Here is a 27,328-nt window from a genome sequence, read left to right as displayed (position 1 = left end):
CACACTTTGGAGCCAAGTCTGTCTGAATGCAACGGCTGTGACATAATTATACTATATATGTATTTATACACTGTGCGCGCATGCGCACAATTGTGTGCCAATCCAAAGGATTAAAAAAAAAAAAAAGCATATCCAAGGTTCTATGGTTCAGGAACATCATATTCACCAAACTTGAGGCCTGAGTTTATACTACAGTCTTAACGATACTATTTCCATCCTTTTATTATAGTTCGGGGCAAGATGGTATGCTCAGGCAGGTCACCCTTTCCCAAGGAGTCTCTCCTCCTGCGCAGCAGACTGAAGCATGTTTTCCTTCTTCTGTAGGGCTGATTTCTGCTCCACACGTTAGGCAAAAGCAACCAAGGCTGCTCATACAATGGTGAATCTCAGGTAAAGTTTAGGGGAGACCATCATTTGGTATTCTAAAATAGTTGAAACGTCTTATTTGTATTAAAGTGTTTTCCCTACTGTTTTTAGAAAATATGGTATATTGAAGGCACATACACTATGGCCAGTAGTGTGAACCAAAAAAAAAAAAAAAAAAAAAATTGAATAATATCTTTAAAATATTTCAAATTTTTATTAAATATTTTTTATTCAGTTTTAAGATCACAGTTAAAGTACTTTAGCATGTTATACACATGACTTACATGTGCAATTTTTAGAAATATCAAATTAAGTATAAGATTTTGAAGAAAGAAATTATATAAATGTGTATATTGACTTTTACTACACGTACATCTAAGAAAGCAATAATTCTGTTGTACCATTAAGTGGAAATCATTTATTACATGGCATGTTTACACCAACTCTAAAGAGAACCAAGCCAATTTCTGAAAGCAAAAAAAATGAGCGATTCGGTCATGCTGAAAACTGTCAACAGACTTAAGACCTGGTGGTCAAATGAAGCTGTGGTTAATTTATGACAGGTAAGTAAGCAATTCAAACCTATGGGAAAAGTTCATAATCTGGTATGTGGACTCTCAGGTGGTTTTTATTCCTTTTTGACAGATTCCTGAGAGCAAGACATGAGTGCTAAGGAAATGAGAAACATGTTGCCAAGCATGTGCTGAGCTCCAGATCACAAACCTCCCCCACCCCAGTTCTGCCGCTACGAGCTGAGGCACTAAAGTGAGGTGTCAGGGGACGGGAGCACCCCCCTGGGGCCGCAAGGGGAGGTCATGGTTAGTCCACGAAACGCGTGCCTCTGTGATTTAGGTTAGAGCTTGTGAGGTAAGATGTGTGGTGCGGTGCAGTGGGAGGGTGTGGAGGCATGGAATTAGGTCCTTGCTCCTCGGTAACCAGTTCTGGCGCAAGTTATTAGAAAATCTTTGGAAAGAGTAGTAATGTTCACAATAACTAATTCTGTGCATAAAGATCAACTTAAGGGCAGGATCAATTTTGACCACTGACTGCAACAAGAAAACAGAGGCCACCGAACTTCTAAGCACAAGGTTTCCTCTTTTCAATTATTAGTATAAATCATACCACCACAAACAAAATTTGGCCAGGAGAGGAAACTTTTTTGTATGTGTGAAGAAAATGTATATTTATATTTTTAAGGAAAGCGTAGCACAAACAGATGGAGGTGTATGAGGGGAATCAAATGTACTTGTCTTGTTGTTCACTCTTTTGCTGCTTCTTTTTCTAAAATGTAAGCTAATGTCCCCTGTGAAAAGGACAAGGTCATTTAATATGGGGTATAATAAACTTCACCATCACTTCCAAACTATATAAAAGCAAAGCAGTCCATCAAACCCTGAATACTTCACCAGACATATCTGGTAAGATGAACTGAACAACTGTTTCTTTTTTTTATTGTTAAGTATGATGTTACTCAATCTAAACAAGATAACTGTAAAAAAAAAAAAAAATCCCCAAACTCAAATAAACACAAAATCCAAATCTAATTCTTTGGGAATGCTTGTATAAATAAAAGCAACACCTAATTAACAATTAGTACACTCTTTATAAGGTGCAAAACAAGATCCTATGTGGGGAAAGCTAAATTTTAATTCCCACCTAGCAGTCACTCTGAATACTTCATAGGTCAAATGTAATAAGAGCATTTGCTTCTACTGCCCATTTTCAGCAATACATTGTTCTCTCTGGAGAAGGTGGTTTGGGAGGTCAAAACATTGCAGCGGAAAATAGTGGCACTGAAGGCAGAAGCAAAAAAAAGACAAACCTTTGAAACAGGACTTACTGAAATTAACCGTTAAAGCCGAGGTAGCCCATTAGGATTGGCCTTATCTGAGGGCTCTGTGGAGCAGTGCAATCAAAGGTGAAACTTCTCACAGCATCACGTACACCCCGACTTTCCCTTTACAAGTGATGACTCCAGGCCTTGCACGACTTCCTTCCTTTTCCCCCATGAAGCGGCGATGCTTCCCCTTTGCTGTATGGATGCTGGCCTCCAGCCTCCAGCTGCTGGTCTCCAGAACACTTAGGATTCATACAGTAGTTTAGCAGGCAGCATGGTCCCACTGCTTCACATTAATGCCAAATGCCAAACTTGGAACAGAGTTACTTGATATTCCCCATCCCTCCCCCGGAACTGTATAAACAAAACATGTCATTCAGTTTTCAGCTTACTCCTAGTGCTGTATCGATTTATAATTTGCTTGAGATTTTACATAGGTGCAAACATTTCCAGAGGATGAGCCAAGGACTACAGAGTGCAAACAAAATTTTCTATGACTCAGGCAGGGTAGCATCTGACTTGATAAGAGAGTGACAGAGATCACACAAGTTGGATTCTAAATAACCAGACCAGTTCAGATGCTCCTTTTTGTTCATAGTGTTCCATCACTTTTTTCCTCTGCAGCAGTTTTAATGGCAGGAACTATAATAACGTGGGAATGAGTTCAGCATGGCTTCGAGGGGGCACTGGTAGAAAGCTCATCTGACGGAATTAAATAAATATATTTTCGGGGGGGAAAAGACTGTCAGAATTACAATGGTATGATATATCCTTTAAAAAAGAGGAATTTAAAGAATTCACCATGTTCATCTAAAATCTGGGAACTATCCTAGTTTGGGGATAAGAACCTGTGTCTTCAAAGTGGCTGTGGGACCTTTTTCCTTTTTCTGGACTCATTACAGTTATCCAAACAAATAAACACTTAAGAAGGGTGTCTTACAGTATTTTCTCTCTTTCACTCAGCTTCTTAGAGCTGCAGCTTCAGTAACTATAATATACTCTACACACTTCAAAATTACATAGGAAAATACCCAGAATAACTAAATAAATAAAAGGCTAAAGAAAACTGGAACAGTACTGTGTCTCCATCTGAGACTAAATCATCCACTTCCAGCAACACAGAGAAGGGCTAGGACAATTTTTTTCAAAAGATTTATATACAGGTTTGAATCCAGAAATTAAGGTTAAAAGCATAAATATTGATAATTTCAACTAGATTCAGAATGGTTTCAGAAAGATATGATACAACAATTTAGAATAAAACAAAAGCAGAAGAGCATCATATTTTGGTTTGCTTGAGATATACATAAGGTGCAACAACTTTTTCGCTTGAGGATGTGTGTGGGACAAATGTTAGTGTAGATGGTGTTTGCTGGCAGATTAAGGTACACACCATAGCAATATGATTTTCCAAAATAAAAAAGAATGAGAGAAGTGAAATGAAGATGATAAATGGGGGAGGGTACTACATGTTGGTCTGCAATATTTGTGCTAACAAATGTTGTTACCTGAAAATACCAACACCCCTCTCCAGTGGATTCAGGGCATGAGAAAAGCACTATTTTTGAAATCAAGACTTTACTCAGAGAAATGACAAGGCGAGTGTCTAAAAGACTATAAAGCTTTGCAGGATTTCTGCTACTCTCAGTGCCTAACCGCTTAAAAATTAAGCATGTCTACAAAAAGGTGGGGTTTTTTTTTTGTTTTTTTTCTAAAGTATCTGAAAACAGTCGTATCCAGTAGGTTGCCCTCCACCCCGACCCTTGCCTAAGGGAAAAGCCACTGAGGTTTAGGAAAAGCAGATCAAGTAAGATATATTAATCACATAGAAAAAAGTAATCTTTTGTTTTGCTTCTTTTTAAAAAAGGTCCCATGAATATACAGCACTCTCTTAAGGAACTCTAGTGAAATGTAATCAGAGGACTGGAGGAGAGGGCACTGGCAAAAATAGACCTATTCTAACATGTTCTAGAGAATAACAAGTTAGTACCATTGTCAAGGTGCATGTTCTGCACCAAACAATTTTTGTTGTTGATTCTTTTTTTTTTTTTTTTTGGATTTTAGCTAATTATAATTTTTAAATCACTGCTAGCAAGTGGTCCAGAAACTCCAACAGCCACCAACACTGGGACCCAGCAATTTTCAAACATTCAATTTGTGTTTCGAAATTTAGAAAATATTAATACAACAGCATCATAGTAAAAATCTCATGCTAAAACCTGGGGTTGCTCACCTGATTTATTTCTGTGTGAATGGGGCTAAGCTTCTGCCTCTGATTAACCTTGCTTACTAATTCCTTCTTCCTCCATGCCCACAAGGAATATGCATTTTTGAGGACACCATTCCAATGCCCTGATGCCCTCTTTACCTGCTTTGAAAAAAAAACGCCCAAATCTCTCTGTTCTTTTTCAATTCTGTTAGTATGTTGTACATATTTTCCAGCACCGAAACTGAAGTAATATCTACAACCGTGAAAAGCTAAACCTAGTCAGTACTAATAGAGTCATTTTTTTGTATGGCTATTAGGTCAAATTACGATTAGAAAAAAAATCATCATTACAATTCAGTCAAGTATAAATAAGAAAGCTAGATAAAACCTTGTAAACTGTCACCATTTAGAGATCTAATTCAAAAGTTTCAAACTTGAACTAACACTATCAAAATTCCGCCAGTTTGAAAACCAGTAAAAATTATTGCTGGAATCCAATAATTAAAATTTGGTAGTTTGTGCTGTGATGCAAGAGTGGGGAAATACTTTGTGCTATGGAACAAATACCCTGTAAAATCTGTAGCCGCTGACTAATTTTGATTTATCACTTTGCATCTGTTGCTAAGAAACAAGATACTGTGAACGTCAGGTGGTGGAGTCAATATGTTGTATGTTCTAAGCCAGTTAATCCACTTGCACCGGCATATGTATGGTTGGTTTTATGTTCAAAAGCAACAAAACATGAAAAGGAAACAGGAAACTTGCAGGTTGGATCTATAACTGCGAGTCCCACTCTGGTCAGGCACACCTCCCTCATCAATACCTCCCTAATCACAAAAACTCAAAATGGCTCTAAAAACCTGCAGTGCCAATTAGGCTGTGCATAGCAATTGCTACCCGTCCAGTCTGTCTGGGATGGATGTAAAAGGTCTGTAGCTCAAAGTCCACACGAAGTGAGTGTGTCTTCAATGTGTTCTGAATAGTGAAGTAATACTAAGGTCACTTCTGAATAATATTTTTCTTTTTTTGTCTGTATGAACGATCCATTGGTCACTCAGACCCTTGTGTAAAAATAAAAGAATCCTCAAGGCATGAAAACATCAGTAATCTGTAATCTGCTGGACTCTTCCCCTGTCTGGGAAAATATTCGCCACAATTTGACCCAAGCAAATTCTTCTTGGTCACTCAAGGCTAAGAAAAAAATTCTGCTTGTAAGAACTGTAATTTTTCTTCTTCTCTCTCTTTCTCTTTTTGCCAGCAAACTACCACTCTGGTGGCAAATATAAAAGTGCAGAATATATGGACCACAAGGCCGAGCATACACCGCGAACAATGGTACATCTGCCTGCCCGTGCTGTTTGGGAGTCTCTGGAACAGGCTTTTTAATATTATTCTACAATATAAATGTAGGTATAACCTATTATATAAACCATCTTAGAACATAAATCTCCATGTACAAAAAAGACTAAGAATATCTAATAATAACTAGTGCAGTGTGTCAGTTTTTGTTTTTTTGTTTTTTGTTTTTGTTTTGAAAGAATAACTAGGTAATATACGAAACTAGTTTCACACTCTCTGGTTGGTAAAAGAGATGCTGGATGAGCTACAGTAAAGGCAGCCTTTTACCAAGTTACCACCTATTACCATCAAAAGCCTTCAATAGAAAGCAAAGCTCTAGGATCATCCCATTTCTGCTCATTATCAGACAGATAACATCACCCTCAAAGACTCTGGGTTCTGAAAGAACAAACTGGCCCAGGGTGCCAACTTCTGCTTCAAGTGAATCTGGGCCGTGTAGGGCAACAAGCACTTGTTTGCAGTCTATATTTTCCACCACATGGACTCACTAGCATCTCTCAGTAAAGACAAGGCTAGGGTAGTAGGTAAAGCACAATGTTTTACAATTAAAGGGCGCTTCACTGGTCAGCGCAAGAAATAAGTACAGGAGCCTGTGGCATTTCTTTTGGCTGTCCATCATGGGTGAGCGGAGTTGATCTCTGACCTCTGTAAAATAAGAGGAAGAAAAAGAGAGAAATCACTTTTTGAGAGTACATTATCAGAAACAGCAGACGATGATGAATGACCAACAAAAGCTTTCCAACATATCTTGTTTAATAGCTACCACTGACTTACTACTTACACCGTTTAATTAAAACTGTTTTTATTCTTAAAGCTTCTTTATTTTTCTTTTTTAAGGATTTCTTATCTCAGTTCCTCTCATACAACTCAACAACATACTGTGCCCCCAAACAACCACCTCCATTATGTAGAGACAAAACCTGAAGCACCAACAGATTTGGGGAAATTCCCAGGAAGTGGAAACCTTTCAGTCAAGGGCTATGGTTCTAGGATGACAATTTTCCTCTGGATCTACTTATATTAAAAAATGACAGGGCTTCCCTGGTGGCACAGTGGTTGAGAGTCCGCCTGCCGATGCAGGGGACACGGGTTCGTGCCCCGGTCCGGGAAGGTCCCGCATGCCGCGGAGCGGCTGGGCCCGTGAGCCATGGCCACTGAGTCTGTGTGTCCGGAGCCTGTGCTCCTCAACGGGAGGGGCCACAACGGTGAGAGGCCCGCGTAAAAAGACACATTCCTTTCCCTGACTTGCCCAAGGGGAAGAAGACTCTCCTATACTAACTGATGACCTTCAGTCTCATTTCTTGAGATATATAATAATAAGCCCGATTTCAAAACTTAAGGCCAATAAAAGGGATGGCCTCTGAAGAGAGAGGTGAACTGTGACTTAGAAAATGAATGAAAAGAAAACACTGAAACCCGCCTAAAGAAAGAGAAGTCTCAAAGGCATATGGAGGGAGAATGCACAGGGAAGAAGGCAAGTACCAACTCTGAATTTTAGTGTGTGAGAAAATCCAATCAACTTGGGCCAAAATCAACACATATGGGGAAAGAACTCTAGACAAGACTTTAAAAAATTCATATCATTTGGATTGGATCTACATCAAACAGATGTAGATCAAACAGTTATTTTTCATTCAGCTTGTTGTTTAATGAGTAGGAAGAAAAATACGATTTACTTCATGGTTATAAGAAAATTTCTTGGTACTTTCTATAGAGCTTCTCGTTCTAAAAAGATAGGATTGGGCACCTCCTTCACATTTCCTAATAGGTTTCCCAAGCCTCAACAATGCATACTCACTGCTCTGGCCTACGATGGTCTGTAGTGCACAGCACTGTGCTGAAAATATGGGATAGAGCAGCAGTGTTTTCACTGGTTTGACCGTTTCAATACAGTATGTTCTTCAGATTATGTGAAGTAAAAGGAGCTATTTTAAAATTCAAATTGTATCTCTCCATAACTATATCTAATTTTCTTTTTCTTGATGAACAAAAAAGAAAATTAATACAGATAGATTACATTTGGGGATTTCAGAATCCAATGATCACTTAGCTTAAGATATTAGGAATTTAGAAAAACAAAACGTGTTATAATCAAGCCTCTGGATTAATCTGTTTATTTATGTGGGGATGCTGTAAGAACCAGCTATTCAATATGTTCAACTCTTTGTTCAAGAAAGATGAAATTAAAATGCTATTTTTTACTTTTAGGATTGAATGGGTAACAATATTACAAAAGCGAAAAAGAATTTTAACAAGTATTGGAAAAGGAAACATACAAAGAAAAATAAGTGAAAGATGAAAAATACAACGCAAAAAAAAAAAAGAGCAAGCAAGGGGGAGAGAGAGAAATTGGGGTGAAAGCCCAGCTTACTCAGTGGAAAAAGAAAAGGAGGTAGGAGCATGAGGTGGCTGCCACGAAGTGATGGTTCCCGCTCCCAGGGGAAGGTCAGGTGAGATTCCCCATGAATCTCTATGACATGACAGATGCTTGCTTAAGTGGCACACTGGAGCAAAGGCAAAGACAATGAAGTTCAAAGACTTGGATTCAGATCTTAACTCAAGTTTAGCTGTGTGCTCTTAGCAAGTTAATTAACCACCTGTACCATCATTAAAATGGAACTAAAAAGACGCACCTGGCAGAGCTGATTTTAAGAATAAATGTAATGAGCTTCATCCTTATAAAACTCCTAGTAAATAAACAGGCTCTCAACAAAGGTTAATTCCAATTTCCTACTTCCTGCATTCTGTAAAACTGCTTTTCTAGGTTGGGTTTCTGAACCCAATATTAAGATTGCTTGTGGCAAGAATGCAGGTAATATATGTTTACCCCTAACTCTGTCGACCACTCTCTAAATTATGAACTAGGTGATGCCTAAGCAATAATTAATTGATGTGCAACCCAGTTACAATTACATTAAGCCTGCAGGGGGAGGGATGGCTGGGATCTCTGCTTTAACAGGTTAACCGCTGAAGTTACAACTAAGATTCTCCAAGGCTGTCTGTCTGCCTAGATAGTAAGAACACTAGCCATTTGTTAGGTTGATAGTAAAATTCTTTTTTTTTATGGTACGCGGGGCTCTCACCGCTGTGGCCTCTCCTGTTGCGGAGCACAGGCTCCGGACGCGCAGGCTCAGTGGCCATGGCTCACGGGCCCAGCCGCCCTGCGGCATGTGGGATCTTCCCGGACCGGGGCATGAACCCGTGTCCCCTGCATCGGCAGGCGGACTCTCAACCACTGTGCCACCAGGGAAGCCTGATAGTAAAATTCTAATAGGCAGTATTTTTTCTTGCTAATGGGAGGTGTAAAAAAAAAAAAAGAACACCATTTTTCTATGCCTGCTAGCTAACTTAGGCAGTCATTCTCAAGAACACCTCATTTATTCATTCAGCCATTCATTTGTTAATTCGTCCATTGCGTAACAGGAACTAAGGAAGCTGTGTACATGAAGAATAACACCAGTGCTTTGCTTTCAAAGCGTACTGGAAGGAGACAGATGCATCAACAAATAACTACAACCCAGTGTGGCAGCTGGTCTAAGAGAGGTGTGCACAGCGAGTGTGCAGGACTTCGGAAGACTGAGAGAAGAGGACAAAAGATAGACAGGCCGTTCACCCGAGAGGAGGACGCACAAAGGCAAGAAGCGGGCTTATCTGGACGGGAGTAAGCGATTCCACGTGACCGCAGGACAGAGAGGAAGGTGGTGGTGACAGTGGAAAGGCTTGCTGCCGCTTTCTGCTGCTGCAGCTGAAAGTCACTGGGGTGGAGGCGGCTGGTTAACAGAGCAGAGGTGTCACCAGTCGTGCTCAGAAGGGGACGCTGGCAGCAGCAAAGGTTGACTGTGTGGTGGCCCTTCCTGAGCCCTGGATTATGACCCCCCTCTGAATTCTTACATGACCTCTTATTCCCACAATTTATGGGGGCACTTAATAACACTCAGGCATATTTTTAATTCTTTTTGCATGCGCTATGAGTTTGTCCTCTGTGCTCGACTGTAAAACTTCACGAGTGGAGAAGTGTCTGTGCATTATCTCCCTCAGAGACCTGAGCAGATTTTAACAATGTCTGTCACCATTCACTTGCTATTAGGCACTTGCAGTGTACACATGAAAAGGAATTTGAGGGCTTCCCTGGTGGCGCAGTGGTTAAGAGTCCGCCTGCCGATGCAGGGGACACGGGTTCATGCCCCGGTCCGGGAAGATCCCACATGCCGCGGAGCGGCTGGGCCTGTGAGCCATGGCCTCTGAGCCTGCGCGTCCGGAGCCTGTGCTCCACAACGGGAGAGGCCACAACAGTGAGAGGCCCGCGTACCGCAAAAAAAAAAAGGAATTTGACTTCTTGGAAAAATCTAGAGGCTATTTGTGAGGAAGCACTAGAACTGTAATATGACAGGTAAACAGCAAGAGGCAAACAAAGCTTCCATTGGGGTCTCCTAAACCTGGATGTGAAGAATGGAGCCTGACAGATGGGTAGACACGTTGGGGTAGATTTCAAGCTCTGTTGGGCTGAAGACTGAAAACCTAAGAAAGAACTCATCTGTGGGTAATCCACTTTGAATAAAAACAAGAAATACCTGAATTTACAAAAGGCTTTTTTATCTTCCCAAAGGATCCATTAAGTAGCAGAACACCCAATTATATACTTAGAACTTAATATACTTTCTGTGGGACTTCACTGAGTTCAAAAGGCTTTCGTATCTGGTCTCATCTGAGCCTTACAACTTTGTGATTCTTTGGGGATATTGTTATACTAAACAGAAGATGAGAAAACTGAGGCCCAGAGAAATAAATGACTTTCTAACAAACACGGAGAGCTGAAGAAAAATCCAGGCCTTCTGCCTTCCATGAGTCAGATGCTGAGATGCTCTTTTTCCTGAACCACACTGTTTTCTTCCGCTAGTACCACCAACGCCATCCTCAATGGGGGTGTTACCATGTGCCAGTACTGGGACACTAGATTTATTCTATATAACATCTCTATGAAATGCGAACCACTTACAGCCATAGTATAAAAGGAAAAACAGAGGATAGAGAAGTGAATGGTCTTGCTCAAGGCCTTGCTCAAGGCCTTACAGTTTTCAGGTGACAGAGGTAGGACTCAAACTCAGGTCTGAGACCTGACTCTAAAGCTTTAATGATTAGATAATATTGCTTCTCTGCTCTCTCAGGCTTTTTCAGAAATGAAGCTTAATCACAGAATAATACTATATTCAAAGTAAAATACCTGGTGGGCAAAACTCCCTTATATTTTCCCACACTGCTGAACAGTATATATACTTTGGTTAACACCTCGTAAACAAAAGTCTCCCGAACCCCAATCATTGTGAAAAATATCACAAACCACATCAGAAAGGACGATTTGGGCTTCCATATCACTGTCTCCACCCATGTTCCGTGAAAGGGGGTGAAATTGAACAGGATCCCCAGAACCCAGGGCAGCGAGGTTTCCCACTGCTGACCTATGCACATTTTCCATGGCGGCCACTTCGGCCAGCGCAGCGAGGCTGAAGAACGCAGACACGGCTGGCATCTCCGGGGTGCTGCTCCGCGTCTCCGTGGCCTCCCGGTTGTGTGAGCATTCGTCATTGCAGCCTGTCTCGGTCACCTTAGCAAGACTCCTCTGCAGTTGTTCCTTTGGTTTGTCGTCTGTAACGAAAGGGAAATTCATCACGAGAGGGATCGCTCTGTCCTCTCCAGAGAAGGGACACAGAGAAAACTCAGTGTCAGACAATGTGAAATGAGCTAATATGCTTTACTGTTCACTTCTGTCATCCACCGAATATTAAGGCTTTTACAGAATCTCTTCTTCCATGGGAATAAGACTCTTTTATTAAGCTCAACTGCAACCACGGGCAGCACCATGCCCTGAAGCTGAGTGGAGGAGCTGTGTTTTATCCAAGAACAAAGAATAGGTCAATCTTAGAGAAAGAGGGAAAAATGGACCATGGCCAAAATAAAACCCTAGGGACTTGTGCAGAGGGGCCAGTGGATGCTGTAAAATGGCCCTTAAAAACTCAACTGACCAAACATTCCTGATGAGGCCACAGCATGCCCTACTATGCACCGTGGGCATTCAGTATGCTGTGTTACCGACACTTAGGATAGCCTAAACTAATCCCAGTGAGATTAGTCAGTTCCAATGAGATCCTAAACTGTTATTTTTGTTCTGAAGACCTACTGAAAGGAAGCAAAGGGCCCTCTGGTATTTATGAAGAGGTGGCTGAAATGCTATGCCAATACATTTGTTGGAAGTAAGTACACTTTATACAGCCATTAGAGAGGAAGAGGAGTAATCTTTACCATGGTTTTTATAATAAAACATTTTAACTACAGAAAGTAATTGATAAAGGCTGTAAATGTCATACATTAGAACATGAAGTGCTATATGCTTTTCTACATAAAAGGGAATCTTTTCTAAGATCTTTCACTCTTCCTAGAGCAAAAATGAGGCTATAACAATTTATACAACGTGAAAATCACAGAGCAGAATCCAGAGTGGAAAGGGAAGGAGAGAGGAGCCCGCTGGGCTAAATATCATGAAAACTAGATTCTAATCCTCACCCTACTTAGTGGTTCGATGTGTTATGAAACAAAATTCCACCTCTTTGAGTTTCACTTCGTATATGACAGTAAAATTGGGGGTCTTTAATATACTTTAAGGTTTAACAATCTACATATGCAAAACACAAGTGCACAAAATTCACTAAATGACTTCGATCTCAGCATACAATAAGTCTACCAACTAGATTAACCTAAATCAGTTATTTATAAATATTCTCAAAAAGCATTCATTTAAACATTTTTTTTTTTGCTATTTACAGAAGTCATTATGGACCCTTGACCTTTGTCTGGAAACTGGGTTAGGGTAAGGGGGGTGGGGAACACCTCCTTCAGGGCTGATAGAATGAGACGCTAGAGGCGCTGAAAGGAAGAAAGGCAGCAGCTAAGCCCACTAATGTTTGGTTGGTGTACCACCCCTAGATAAGAGGGGGGATGCTCAGTGTCACTCGCTTAAGCCGGGCCCCTCAGGCAATTCCACAGAGGCCACCAGGAACAGTAAAGAGACCACAGGCCAAGACTGAAATGGAGAAATTCACCGTAAGTTAATATTTGGTTCAGGATTAGCCCAGAGAATCAAGAAATCCAGAAGCATTCTCAGGCTCCCTTAGTGGTCTGAATCAGCGGTATAGGAAATGCTGGATGCTTTCTTTCTCAGCTTTCTTAATTCATTGGTTTGAACACCTGATGATCTGGTTTGTAATGACTTAAAACGTGAGCCAGGGACAAAGACTCATCCAGTATTTTTAAAAGTCTCGGATCTTTGGGAATTTACTTAAGACTGTTTGTGTGCATGCTGAGAAGGAGAAGGTAGCTGACAGTCCTAAAAGCTACCTTTCCTTCCTAGGAATTCCGGATATGCTCTTGGGAAAAGAGCTATGATTTTAAAACATGGACTAAAACATGTATGTTTAGAATGCTGTAGGAAACCAGTTCTCAAGGAGATCCAGAGAGAGAAAATGTTACTGTGACCAGACTGACAGACAGACCCATTTTTCAGTGAGGACCCACACAGTTGGATTATAGTCATTTTCTGGCCACTGTGGCCCTGATGGTCACCTGCTTGCTCTGGTCATCTCTGTCTAAAGCTTCCTTGTCTTACCCAGAGTACCTCCTGCTGGTGATACCCGGCCATCTGCCGTCCTGACAAGGTGTGTGATCTTGGTTTTCCTTGCTTTTCTCTTTTGACTGCCCACCAAGGGTTCTTGCGTTGTTGTTGGCTCTGGAGTGCTGGGAATGGATGGGGCATTTTTAACCTTATAAGCAGGCTCTGTGGTGTTTTTGTCTTCTGAAAATATGGCTGAAAAAGGACAAACCATATAACGTTACACACAAAAACACAAGGCACCAACGTTGCTCTGGGAAGGAAGTATTTCTAAATGCCTGACTTATCTGAACAAGAACTTACATTTAGAGTTTTCAGAGTATTGATAGAAAAAAGAAATACTGACTATGATTTTAAACAAATATTTCTTTAAATATGTGCTTTGATAAATTAAGTACAGAGGGATAGGATGCCCTCTCTATCTTTTAAGAGAATACTTAACTAAGAGGCCATTGGAGTAACATTTTCTAAGTGTTTGGATCTTGCAGGTTGGTGGGGAGGACAGTGTATGCAAATCTGAATAAACTGTGTCCCAATAGACCACAATTTCTACATGTGGTCAGGGTCCCTATCTGAGATCCTTTTGACCAGCTAGTCTGGAAAGTGTGATAAAAGAAGTTTCTCTTCTTCTGAGGATACTGAGATTAAGTATGTGCTTCTTAAATTTACACTTATCATTGGGACACCTGCTTTCAACCTCCAGGTTGGACTGATGAGAAAAGAAACTTTCTTTTATGCACACTGAGTACTCAGTAAGGACCTAGCAAACACTGATGAAGCCAGCACCTATGGAAACTCTCTCCCATCGGCTGAATTCTAGGACCAGGTGAATGTGCTTTAGGGAGATAATTTAATAAAGTACCACATGTCAGCAGGACACCCCGAAAGGTTAGTTTTAGGTACCCTAATTTTAACTGTTAACACCAGCAAATCATTTAACAGCACACACTTGTACCCTATTAGTCACTGTGTCAAGAGTAAGGAACACACTTGCCACCAAAGACTTTGCTTCCAGTTCAAACGGGTTGGGAATGCTGTGTCTCTTCTTACTCATTTCCTTAGGAGTTCGTCTCTCCCCCTCCCCCCTTAATTTAAATTAAGACAAGAATATGCAGATGTGAGTACAACAAGCATTTAGGAGTATATATTTGTAGTCGTTTCCTCATTGGGGCTGTTTTTATTCCAGTGACCTAAGGGCTTTGGGGCAGGAGAAAGAGGCATCTTTCCATTTTTTAACTATCCAATCTCTTTAAGACAGGCATAGAAATTGTTTTTAACAAAGAAAAGGGGGAGTGTGGTTCAGGAAATCACACTGTCATGTTTCTTTGACATGACAAACTCTGTGCAAACTTAACCTGGAGGATACCAGGTGGTGCTCATAAGAAGGTGGATACGAAGGTAGATACTGGAAATAAGACAATATATGAAACGTAGGAAGACAAAAAAAGCTAAAATAAAAGGAACAGAGCAAGAACAATTCAGGGTGTGAAAAAATGCACTCATTGGTATAAACACTTACATAGGTTTCATTTAAAAATTTTAATATAGCTCCCTAATGGGTTGAGGTACATCCTTGAGAAAGGAGGCTATAAAGTAGTAACATCTTTGCCCTCCAGCATTTGATTCCAGGCTTCCTATTCCAAAACAAGTGGGAAATAATTTCAATTACATCAAGAGAGAGGATGTAAAGCAGAAATCATACCATGATTTGTGGCTTGGCCTTACCATATTATTGCGTAATAGATGGCTGTGTGTGGACAGGCTTAAGATAATAGTTACTTAAAAAAAAACCCAGAACTATTTGGCAATGCTCCCAAACACCTTTTTTCAAGCAAGTAATCAAAAACTAGGAAAAAGGCTCCTTTCAAGTTGTAGGTCTATACCCAGGTCAAACAATCTTAGTTATTTATACTTTGACAGTTAACATAAGCCAGTGGTAGTACATATGCATTAAAAAAAATTTTTTTTACACTTAAACTTCAATAAAATCTACCAGCAAAATGAAAAGATAATTTGGTTAGAAACACTCCAAAGGAGTTTCATGACTCTGCATTAGCCCTGAAGTTCAAAGCCTCCTATACAAAGAGGCCAAAGTCTGAGTTTACAGCATCCTCTACTGGATATTCACAAGCTTCAAAATTCTAGTTTCTTATCCAGGCCTATCAGTTGTCCCTTCTGATTACAGGGGGAAACTTGTGATCTCTCCAGTATGATCACTGAATCATAGATGAATCTTCCAGAAAAAGCATGAACCTCTTCCCAGAAAAATCCAGAACTTGTGGAGATAAGGGTACGGCAGGATTCCAAATGTATTACATTCAAATTACTGCTTATGGAAAGAAAAACCAAGGAGGTCAAAGAAAAGGCATGGACACCAGAAAAGGGCTAAGAGGTCTGGGAAAGATGACCAGGTTTCTACAAGACCAGGGATAATGGAAACAACATAGTCAGAGAGAGACCTAGGTTCTACGTTTGACTTTTTAATTTACTAACTGTGGGACCAGGGGCCTCAGTTTCTTCATGTAAAGAAGGAAGCTGGACTAGATTAGCTCTAAAGGAGCCATCCAGCCCTAAAATTCTTTTCATTTTGCCACACAGCCTAGAATCAGTGTCCTAGCCAGTGTTTTCTATAGCCAGCTTCAGAGTCTCAAGGCTGTGGAAGAGTACTCCCTTCACTAGGACTGTTAGATTTTTGTTTTTGGTGAGCCGTCAGATGTTTTAATTTCTTTTCAGGGGTTACTCATTTTCCTATGTGTTCCAGATGAATTGATAAAAACACAATACGAAGCCAAGGGGATGGATGCAAAGGGACTGCAAATGGAAGGTGAATCAGGCCTTAAGGCAGACTGAGACCAGGGGAAGCTCAGAAACCAGCAGACAGGAGCCAGGGGGTCAAAGGCAGGGCGGCCAATAGATACAAGTGATCATCGAGTCCCAGAGGTCTGGAGGCTGGGAGATACTGAGTGAATCAGGCTGCAGACCAAGTGAAAGAGGCAAAAAAGGAGAATGCATTGGTAGTTCTCATAAGTCACTGGAAAGGAGGCAATGCAACCCTTCTATATGTTGTCTTCTCGAAACCTACTGTCAGATCAAGAAGTAATCACAGGGCCTATAGATCATCCACATTTGAGAAACATGTAATGTGTATGTAATGTGATTGCATGTAATGTGATCTTGCTGGAGTTAGGAAGAGAAGGTTAGAGTGAGTCTACGCCATGCTCTGACCCATGGGTGACCCCTAGAACAGCCTGTCTTTCTGGCGGCCTAGACCGATGACAGTCTTCAGGGTCGGTGCTCAGGGAGAACCCTCTCCTAGGAGAGAAGAATTGGGGAAGGCTAAGTCAAAGAAGTACAGTTGACCCTTGAACAACACAAGTTTGAACTGTGCGGCTCCACTTATAAGTGGATCTGTTTAAAGAAATACATACAATAGTACTACACAATCCACAGTTGGTTAAATCTGCAGATGCAGACCTGCTGATATGAAGGTCCTGGAGGGCCAGCTGTAAAGTTAGACATGAATTTTTGACCAAGGGGGTGAAGGGGGAGGGTGTACCCTTAACCCTCACTTTGTTCAAGGGTCAACCACAATTGTCTGGGACAGAACAGTAGACCTGAGTCCAGCAACATTAGCAAAGAGAAACTTCTTTTATCATCCTCTCCAGACTAGCTGGTCAAAAGGATCTCAGATAGGGACCCTAACCATATGTAGAAATTGTGGTCTATTGGGACACAATTTATTCAGATTTGCATACACTGTCCTCCCCAGCAACCTGCAAGATCCAAAGCAAAGGCTTAGTGGTGCAAAAAATTAATAAACAGAAACCTCAATTAAACAGAGTCAGGAGACCAGAAGGAGGAGCTCTCATGCCCTGTGATGACAGCAGAGCCCAACAGAAAAACAAAGACTCCTCTCTTCTTTCCTGGCAAGGACTCAGCCAATGAAAAGCCACGGACTTGATTTACCATAGCCTTACCTACTTCTTTCCCGCCTACAAAATTCTCCTTCCCTTGACGTGTGAGGACTTGCATGCCATGGTTGTACACCTCAAATTTATATTCTCTGCTGATCCAAAATAAACCCATCTTTGCTGGAGAAATAACTGGCAGTCTATTAGTTTCAGGTCAACAGTGGTGAGGGACAGGAAATGAAAAAAACTCAGAGAGGGAAAGAGCCCAAAGTTGTATACCAAGACAGCAAGGCAGCTCCTTTTTTGCCCTCCCTGCCAAACTAATGGAAATGTGAGAAAAGAAAGGTTTTGTCCTCTAAAAACAAATTAGTCATTTCTCTTTGGGCTTGTAATTGAACACACAAACCTACCCAAGCACCACCAAACGAGTCCACAGGGCTGATTTTTACACTCCACAATAATCATAACATACTTGGAGCATGTCATGTGAGGGTGATAATGTGAGCTGATTCCTGGAGCAACATTAGGAATATGGCAATCAGAGACTATCTTGTTTTCCAAACTCTGCTCCCAAAATGTAGAGTAAGTTTTTTTGGAAAGCAGCACTGTGCTTGTACTATACTCCAGGAGGCCACTAAAGTGCTCCAGAGTCATGAATTCACATGCCAACTACAGGAGGCAAACCTGCACTGAAATTATTATAGCCAAGTCTGGAATCTCACTGCCATGGGTTAGGCTCCCATGAGCTGAAAATGCAGTTAACTGCTGAATGGAAAACAGGAATCAAATGAATGAGCCTTACCTCAGATCCTGGGGACCTTGCTGAAATTATAAGGCAACTATTTTGAACTTAGGAAAAGAGATCAAGTTAGCCTGAGTGTGTGGATCATATTTCAAAATCTAACTAGAAAACCAGATTTTTCTCCCCTGTAATTAGATTTATGTATTGCAAAGAAACTAATCTTTTAGAGATACCTAGTTTGAGGTTTAGGTTTTTTTTTTTTTCTTGTAAGACAGCATTTATAATTTCAACAAATGAGGGCTATCCACAAACACCTGAAAAATCAAAACTGCAGTGGCCAGTGTACTTTAGTGCTGGTTTCTTCCCTTCCTGCTTACATTGGTCAGGCTTCAATTCCTTATCATGTATTTGGGGTTGATAAGGTCTCCTTAAATTGACTGGAGATACTGTTACGATTAGTTTTCACAAAAAGTATACGTGAAAGCCCTCTGGAAACATAAAGCAGTATAGTAATCATCACCATCATTATTACTACAATTAGAAACCTCTATCTTAAGCATGAACATATGACACCATAAGTTGGTGGAAAGATAAACACAGTGGCAGAGGGAGGTCATCTTGGTTTATCTGAAAACTTTAACTCTAGCCTACAGGCAATCTGTTTTTTTTGATCTGCAAAAATTTCAAGAAGTGGTTTAGCGATTTTGAATTTTAAAAGCATGGGGAGAATTCTTAAAATAGATTATAAGCATAGCATTTAAACCTCAGATGTGATTACTAAACACCTGAAAATTTCTAATATCTTGGGGAAAAAAAATTCAAAGCCAATTATACTCAGGGTGGTGTAAAGAAAGGATAGTGAACTTTAAGTCATCCACTTTAACAGAAGCCAGGAGCGGCTAACAGCTGTGAAGCCTCAGTTGAGTCAATATTTCATTTATAGACATCAGCTACAAACAACTCCTGTCTAACCTTTGCCCAGGATAGCCTACACATGCTAACTGTCCTGATTATGGTTTCATTTTTCTGTCCTTATATATTTATAATATCCAAGGTAAACTTTTAATAAGCAATGATACGGACATAGGTGAGAAAGAGGATGGAGTAAAGGGCCTAGATAATTTACAAAGCACGTAGTCACCACCTGAACAAGTGAATGTAGGGCATGTTATAAAAATAAATAACAAAAAAAGTCACTTTAAGTTACTGGTTAACTTCCAACCCTCAAATTGATTCCTTTTTTTCTGGCCATGTAAAATGAATTTGCATCTACACTAAAGGACATGCAATTTTCAGTGCATGTTCTCCACAGTTTTGTTCCATATACATTAATAGTAAATATAATTAAACATCAACAATAATAAATATTTCCAACTAAACCCTTTGGACTGCCTAGAAGACTCAAAATTGATTTGCTTTTCTGACCTCCAAAGTGCAGAAAATTAGGGCTTCAGAATATGGTATTTTTAGTATCACACCACCCACTCAAGATATCACAGTAATAAAATCATCAGGTGTTAGAAGGAAAATGAAATGTATAGATCATGTATTACTATGCCTTCTCATTCACTCCACCCCTAAACACACATATCTTACAACAGAGTACAAATGTGGACAGTGAATCCTAGTAAGGTTAAATGGTCTGTCCTATTGAAAACTGCTAATTAGTGGCAGATCTGAGACTAGCACCCAGGTCCCCTAATTCCTACTTACTTCGCTCTTTATACCACCCTGGCACATGCTATGATACCTGCTTTTATATGAAGTAGGGTTTTCATTGTTTAAAACCAAAATATTTAGAAAAGTATCATTTTAAGAAAAGAGTAACATTGTCTTAAATGCCTCTTTTAGATTCCTCTGATAGTTCATCAGTGCCTTACGTTTATTTTTAAAATACACAAGTGTGAATGTATGTCAATTTGGGGATGTTAGGATTTAATGCTGAGAGCAGCACAACAATTCATATTTTGTTTTGCCAGCAAAGTGCAGAAATGATACTCCACAGAGGTTGTAAATGTGAAGTAACAAGCCAGAAAAGAGATGTACTGCTGGCATTTTCTATAAAAGCAAAACGACACAAAAGCAGACATGCAGTTCATGTGAACTGTGCCTACCAAACAACAGAAGTTCAGGTTTATAATGAACTCAAATTTGAATATTTTTCACAAATGTCTTTCAAACATGAGTATTTTTTTATAAATGACTTAGGCCACATGTGCATTTTAATTTTTTTCCTCCTTTTAACAAAGAAATGAGGGTACATTTGGAAATCAAGAGAATGGACTTGTTCATCAAGTTCCCCATAAGTAAATCAAAGGGGTAATAAATCAAACGATGATCACTACGGTCCCTTCTAGTTTTCAAATGAAGTGACTCCTCATTAAGCACTACAAAAATGTTCAGCTCTTCTAAAATATCTAAACGGAAAAGAGAGCATCAGTGGGAAGAATGGAAGGATGGCTCCTTACCACCACGAAATCAAAATTCACCTAAGGGTTCAATATTTAAGAAGAATTAAAGTCACAAATAAATATGACTGTGGGAAATTTTGAAATAAAATCTGTACCTATAACATCATACCAGTCAATATGGGACTTTTCTTTGGCTACAATAAGCCTCGGGGACATTCCATTTGATCACAGTTAGAGGAAGTGGGAGGTGGGCTACGAAGGAAGTTCAGGTCAGGAACCATGTCTGCAGGGCACCCACGTCCAGCAAACCAGGAGAGCCCCATGCTGCCCTGACTCCCCATGAGCACCCGCCTGCAACGTGAGCCGCAATACTGAATATTTTTCAGTTATGAAAACCTCTAATTTCTGGTTATTGTGGTTCAAAGCTTACAAATCCCCCTTTCACAAATTAAACTCCACAGGACACACAGCCTGACTCTTAGTAGGATCAAAAATCTATCAGTTTTGATTTGAAAATTAAAAATAACCCAATTATGAACACTCAGGTCTAATGCCGTTGGTTAAACCTATATAAATTATGCCAGTTTAAACCTACAAAACTTATGCCATTTCCAGCACAGACTACCTGAAATGATACAATGAATGTTGCTTCTTTTACCTTCTGTAGGGTGAATGGCATCCAAGAAGAGTTGCTTGTTTGACCATTTATCCCCACTTCCTAAAAAAACAACAACAGAAAAGGAAAGTGAAACTCTACCCCTAGTATAGACACATACACTATAAAAATAAGACAATACACAAAACCACTTCAATAAAAAGCATTATCACACAAATGAAGCAGAATTTTACTTCAACTACTTAAGTCTCAAAACTGCATTTGCCAACTAAAATAATTAGGCCATATAGGAAATGCATTAAAAGTAAACAAATTTGCCTTTTTAAAAATATGTTGTTGGATAATTTCTATGACTTTAATCAAGATAACCTGAAGATTGGTTAAAAGGTAAGCATAAAAGCTGACATTTTACCTAAAGAGTGATCTCTCTCCACTGGAAGCAGAGAATAAATATTAACATACAAAACAAAACTAAGAGGTTAAAGTGGAGGTGAAAATAAAACCCAAATTAAGCAAAAGGTTACACACAGGAACACAGAGGCACGTATGTCTACACATGGAAGACAGCTGCATTTAAAGCCTCATTCCAGAAACACGAAAGGCTCCACATCTGGCCATGCAAGTAGGATGCAAATGGGCATCAGGCTCATGGCAGTCACGACACTAACATGCAGGAGATGCTAGAGAAAAAGCCTGACTTCCAGGACACGTGGCTACACTGAACCAGATGGGATTTATCTTCTGTGTGAAAGAACAATAGGAGCCTGACCTGTGAGAAGAGACAAATCTTCAGATGAGCCCTGAAGAGGTTCAAGGGCCTATCCAGATCATAAAAACGAGACAGATGCTCAGAGTAAAGGGAGGGTTGAGTGCATATATTTCTAGTGCCCTCTGGAAATAACAGTTATGTGACTGAAGGAGGTGGGAAGAGTCTGACAAAGTATATAAATAGAAAAAAAGAAGACAGATAGGTTACGATGTAGGAGTGGAATCCTCCTGGACAAGAATCCTCAAGTGTCAGAGAAAGCATAGCAACTGTGGGACTTTCATAGGCATACGAAACTGGTAAGATTTCAGGAGGCAGGAAAATGTGGTCCTGCTATGAAGGCTGCCAAACATGAAAAAAACAAGAATAGTCAAAGAAAATAAGTGGAGAAGAGCTCAAGAAGACTAAATTAGAAAATGCACCAAATACAAATAAAAAGAAGCAATTTCAGGATTCATATGGAACTCTGAAAATAGAGACAAACATGGGATTTCAGTAGGAATCCAAGTGAAGAAGATCTCTCTTTGCAATTAGCTGCAGAATCTAGAAACAATGAATGTGCCTGCGTCAGGAGCGGATGACATTGAAGCAAGCAAAGGGGAGGTAGAGGCAAAGGCGGTGCAGTGAAGCATCATTCAAAGATGAATTCACAATGGACGTGGCCAAGAAATCTTAATGGAGGATGGAAGGCACCAATACCTTTTTCCGGAACATTAGGCTTCTCCTTTTTGTGCTTATATTTGCTGACAATTTTGTGGAATAAGTTCTTTTTCTGAGACTGGAAAGGACCTACAGACAATATTAATATAAATATATTTAAAATTCACAATGTTTCATAAAAAAATACTGTGTTTCTAAACAATTACACCCTCCCCCAGCTTGTGGAATAAGCAAACTGATTCACAAAAAATGTCATCTTGCATCTTTTCTCATCTAACTTGTGCTTAGCGTCCTTCCCTAGACTTACTGAAAAACCAGTGAGATTTTCCTTAGAAATATATTGGACAGAAGCCTCCATTAGGGCTGGGACTCCCTCAGCAGAAACTGCAGATTTAGTGACTAGAGACAGACCACAACCAGTAACAGCAGAGTAGATGTAGTCTGTAATAAAGAAAAGGTTTTACTTTAGATTCCTAAATACCATGAAGGAAAGGATGGCACTGGCATTTCATCTCTCCTAAGAAACTGATTTTCACAAGGACAGCAGTTTGAGGACAACTTTTGGGTTGGCCTGACAGCTTTCTAGCCTATTCTGAGGATATTCTAGGAGGAAAAAAAGTGATTTAAAAATAGAAAAATATTTGCCCAAACTTTTTTTTGGAGGGTGGCGGGGGTAGGGGAGTGGGGAGAAGTCTCAGACTGTATCTTAGTTTTTTCACATAAAGAAAAGAGAATTGGGATTTTTCAGTCACCCATCAGAAAGGCCAGCAACAGCACTGACCTCCAAAAAGCAGGTTGCTTCCTACACTTGACTGATATTCCTATGTGAAACTGACATTTTCCATAACTTCTGTTTCCTCGTGTGTAAATGGGGATAATAATAGTGCCCAAGTCACAGGGCTGAAGGGAGAATTAAAAAATTAGAAGCTCTAGGACTTCCCTGGTGGCGCAGTGGTTGAGAGTCCGCCTGCCGACGCAGGGGACACGGGTTCGTGCCCCAGTCCGGGAGGATCCCACATGCCGCGGAGCGGCTGGGCCCGTGAGCCATGGCCGCTGAGCCTGCGCGTCCGTAGCCTGTGCTCCGCAACGGGAGAGGCCACAACAGTGAGAGGCACTTGTACCACAAAAAAAAATAAATAAATAAAATAAAAATTAGAAGCTCTATAAGCTGCTCCTGCTGCCAGTGTCTGCATCCACACGCCCTGCCTTCCTGCCAGAGGTAAACTATCTGTGCTCCTATCTAAAGTATACAATAAAATGGTTTTTATATTCACAAATATTTGCAGCCACCATCAATTTTAGAACATTTTTACCACCTCAAAAATAAATTCCATATTCTTTAACTATCACCCCTCCCGACATCTGTATTCTCCCTATCCCAGACTGCCCTGGCTAGAACCTCCACTATAATGTTGGATAGAAATGGTGAGAGTGAACATCCTTGTCTTTATTCCCTATCTTAGGGGGAAAGCAACAAATCTTTCACCATTAAGCATAATGCTAGTTGTGAGGTTTCTTTTTTTTTTGGTGTCTTTTATCAGGTTTAGTAAGTTCCCTTTTATTTCTGAGTTTGTTGGATGTGAATCATGAAAAGGTGTTGAATTTTGTCAAATGCTTTTTCTACATTTTCTACGTCTATTGAGATGATCCTGTGGATTTTTCTTTGTTGTTGTTTTACTGATATGGTAAATTACATCAACTGATTTTTGGATGTTAAACCAACCCTGTATTCCTGGGGTAAAATACCAATTGGTCACGGTATATAATTCTTCTTATATCAATTCACTTTGTTAGTATTTTGTTAAGGATTTCTGTGTCCATATCTGTTAGAGATAGTGGTCTACAATTTTTCTTTTTTGTGATGTGTTTGTCTAGTTTTGACATTAGTATAATACTGGCCTCATAGAATGATTTGGGAAGTGTTCCCTCCTCTTCCATTGTTATGGACAAGCTTATGAAAAACTGGTATTAATTAAGTGTTTGGAAGAATTCAGTGGTGAAGCCATCTGGGTCTGGTACTTTTTCGATTACTAAATTCAATCTTTACACTAGCTATAAGGTCTATTCAGATTGTCTACTTCTTCTTAAGTCAGTTTAGGTAGTTTGTGTCTTTCTAGTAATTGTCTGTTTCATGTAGGTTATCTAATTTACCGGCATATAACTGTTCATAGTATTCCTTTATAATCCTTTCCAGTTTTGTAAGGTCAGTAGTAATGGCCCCTATTTCATTTCTGATTCTAATGATTTGAGTCTTCTTTTTTCCTTGGTCAGTCTAGCTAAACATTTATCAAATTTGTTGTTCTTTTCAAAGAATTAGCTTTTGGTTTTAATGATTTTCTCTATTGTTTTCCTATTCTTTAATTAATTTCATTTCATTAATCTCCTCTCTAATCTCTATCATTTCTTTTCTTCTACTTCCTTTAGGTTTAGTTTGTTCTTCTAACAGTGTCTCAAGACAGGTTATGTTATTGATTTGAGATCTTTCTTCTTCCTTAATATATGCATTTACACCTATAAATTCCCCTCTAAGCAATGCTCTGGCTGTATCCTACAAATTTTAGTATGCTGTGTTTTCATTTTATTCATCTCAAAGTATTTTCATATTTCCCTATTGATTTCTTCTTTGACTTATTGGTTATTTAGAGTGTGTTGCTTCATTTCCACATATTTTTGAGTTTTCTAAATTTTTTCCTGCTGTTCATTTTTAATTTCATTCCACTGTGGTCAGAAAACATAATTTGAATTATTTCAATCCTTTTAAATTTACTGGTTTGTTAAATGTCCCAGCATACTGTGTATACTGGAGACTGTTCCATGTCCACCTGAGAAAAATGTATATGATGCTATTGTTGGGTGGAGCATTCTATATATATCTGTTAGGTCTAGCTGTTGTATAGTGTTCAAGTCTTCTCCTTCTTTGTTGATATTCGGCCTTCTTGTTCTATCAAAACTATTCTTTTTTCCATATCATTGCTTACCTTCTGATACATTATATACTTTTCTTATTGTTTAGGCTTGTTTATTCCTGGTAGTCCCACTAAAATGTAACCTCCTTGGCAGCAGGGTTCTTTGTTTTCATTCACAGATATATTCTACATGCCTAGAGTGGTGCTTAACACATGACTGATTCTCAACAATGCTGTTGCATGCACAAATAAATAAAGCTCTTAAAACACTGATGGCATCAATAAAGAGCTCAAGAGATGACAGTTTTTGCTATTATTACTGATAACATAAAGGTGTACAAGTGTTTTTTGATGACTACACCAAGTCATCCTAAATAACCAATAGCAAATACTTCTGAATTGGGTGGTGGTGATCTGAAATGGAAACAGAAAACACTTCTTATTTGTTTTTTGGGGGAGGTGGGGGGGGAGTGAGCAAAAAGGGAAAGAAAATAAATTTAAGAAATACAAAGAAAATATATCATGTATACAATCTATACTAATATTATAGGTATTCTCTATAGTCCATTTGCAATCACTCATATGTATTTTATACAATCTAGGAAACTGCAGGCCAGGGCACATGAATGACAGATACACGGGTAATCACAGAACACAGAAGAAGAAGAAAGCAGAAAAACAATTCTGAGACTTCTCAGGGCCATAAGGATCCTAGTGATTTACCCATAGGAAAATAATTTAATAATAATAAGCTATTGCCTCACAGGGAGAATGATTTCTGTGCTCATCACTGTGTATGAGGACAATGGGATAAGGAAGTGGTTCACAGAAGCAAACTGATTTGATGTATGGAATGGGTTAAGAAAGAAGAATAGAATATATATTTTCAGACCAAACCATACTCAGACAAATCTAAAAAGTATAATTTAAGGACAAAACTAAATATAGAGCTTGCCAATTTTAACATAAAAAAAGAACATCCAGGGTGGTTTAGTACATAGAAGAGCTCCTGTAAACTTATATTTTTAAACCTCCTTGCTGCTAGCCATCCCCAAACTATAACTATAAAACAAATCTAAGCAAATGACAAGTTCAGATAAAAAAGAAAGTGACAAACTTGAAGGAGTAATAGATAAGATATGATGGTATTCACTGAAAAGCAGTAGTTCTAGAGTCAAGAAGTGAACAATTTGATTCCTGCCCACCAGGAACTTTTCCATAGTTAATTATTCTATTAACATAGAAATGTCCATGGAGGGAAAAGGTAGGAAGTCAAAAGCAGAGAAAAGAGTTTTAGAAGGAATCATTTAGAAAGCAAAGAACTGGCAACTGTCTTTCACTAAAACACCATCTCATGTTTCCATGCCATCTCATCTCATCTTCCTACCAAATTTCTTTAAAGACTGTATCAGCTTCCACTTCCTTATGACAAAATCACCTGTTGCTGGCATATAAACTAGCTTAGGACTCCACTTACATTTTGGGGCTGGATGACCTGTGTTTTGAAGGTATCAAACTCTTTGGCACCCCAACTTCACAGCTGGGTAGAAAATAGCAGAGACAAACCACAATCTGAGAGGGTAAGAAGGGTGCCATAGAGACATTAACAATAACTTTTCCAAAACATTAATGTTGTTCATGGTTTGCTGAAAAATGGACATGTTTTGGCTGAGAAGTGTAGTGACATAGGAGCCATTTCAGTATTAGCATGGTATGAAAACTTTTCAAGGTCAGCAAGTAAGGTGAATTAAGTGAACCTTGCTCTGGAGAACTATTATAGGAAACAAGTGTTCGGCATAACTAGAATGGTGGTGGCTTAATGTCCAGTTTCTATAGTTTCATGTTTTTAAGCTATAAAAAGGGAAGGAGGTTTATTCTAAGACTA

General features: G+C 39.5%; 1 protein-coding gene across 10 annotated transcripts in view; it reads right to left on the bottom strand.

The window, feature by feature from the left end:
* Nucleotides 1–558: 558 nt before the first annotated feature.
* The window catches only part of BBX (BBX high mobility group box domain containing), a 282,463-nt gene continuing 255,693 nt past the window's right edge, over nt 559–27,328 (bottom strand). For all 10 annotated transcript variants that reach the window (XM_089910519.1, XM_089910520.1, XM_022595745.3 and 7 more), the window contains 5 exons: nt 22,577–22,666; nt 21,154–21,213; nt 13,429–13,626; nt 11,228–11,414; nt 559–6,416 (listed from right to left, as the gene is read on the bottom strand). In XM_089910519.1, the coding sequence (XP_089766645.1) occupies nt 6,329–6,416; nt 11,228–11,414; nt 13,429–13,626; nt 21,154–21,213; nt 22,577–22,666 (623 nt within the window). In that variant the 3' untranslated portion in view covers nt 559–6,328. The remainder of the gene's footprint in view (nt 6,417–11,227; nt 11,415–13,428; nt 13,627–21,153; nt 21,214–22,576; nt 22,667–27,328) is intronic.

This window comes from Delphinapterus leucas, chromosome 4, assembly GCF_059928025.1.
Source record: "Delphinapterus leucas isolate spDelLeu-1000000601 "Yukka" chromosome 4, BTC_Dleu_Yukka2, whole genome shotgun sequence".
Taxonomy (NCBI): domain Eukaryota; kingdom Metazoa; phylum Chordata; class Mammalia; order Artiodactyla; family Monodontidae; genus Delphinapterus; species Delphinapterus leucas.
This window is presented reverse-complemented; position numbering and strand designations above follow the sequence as displayed.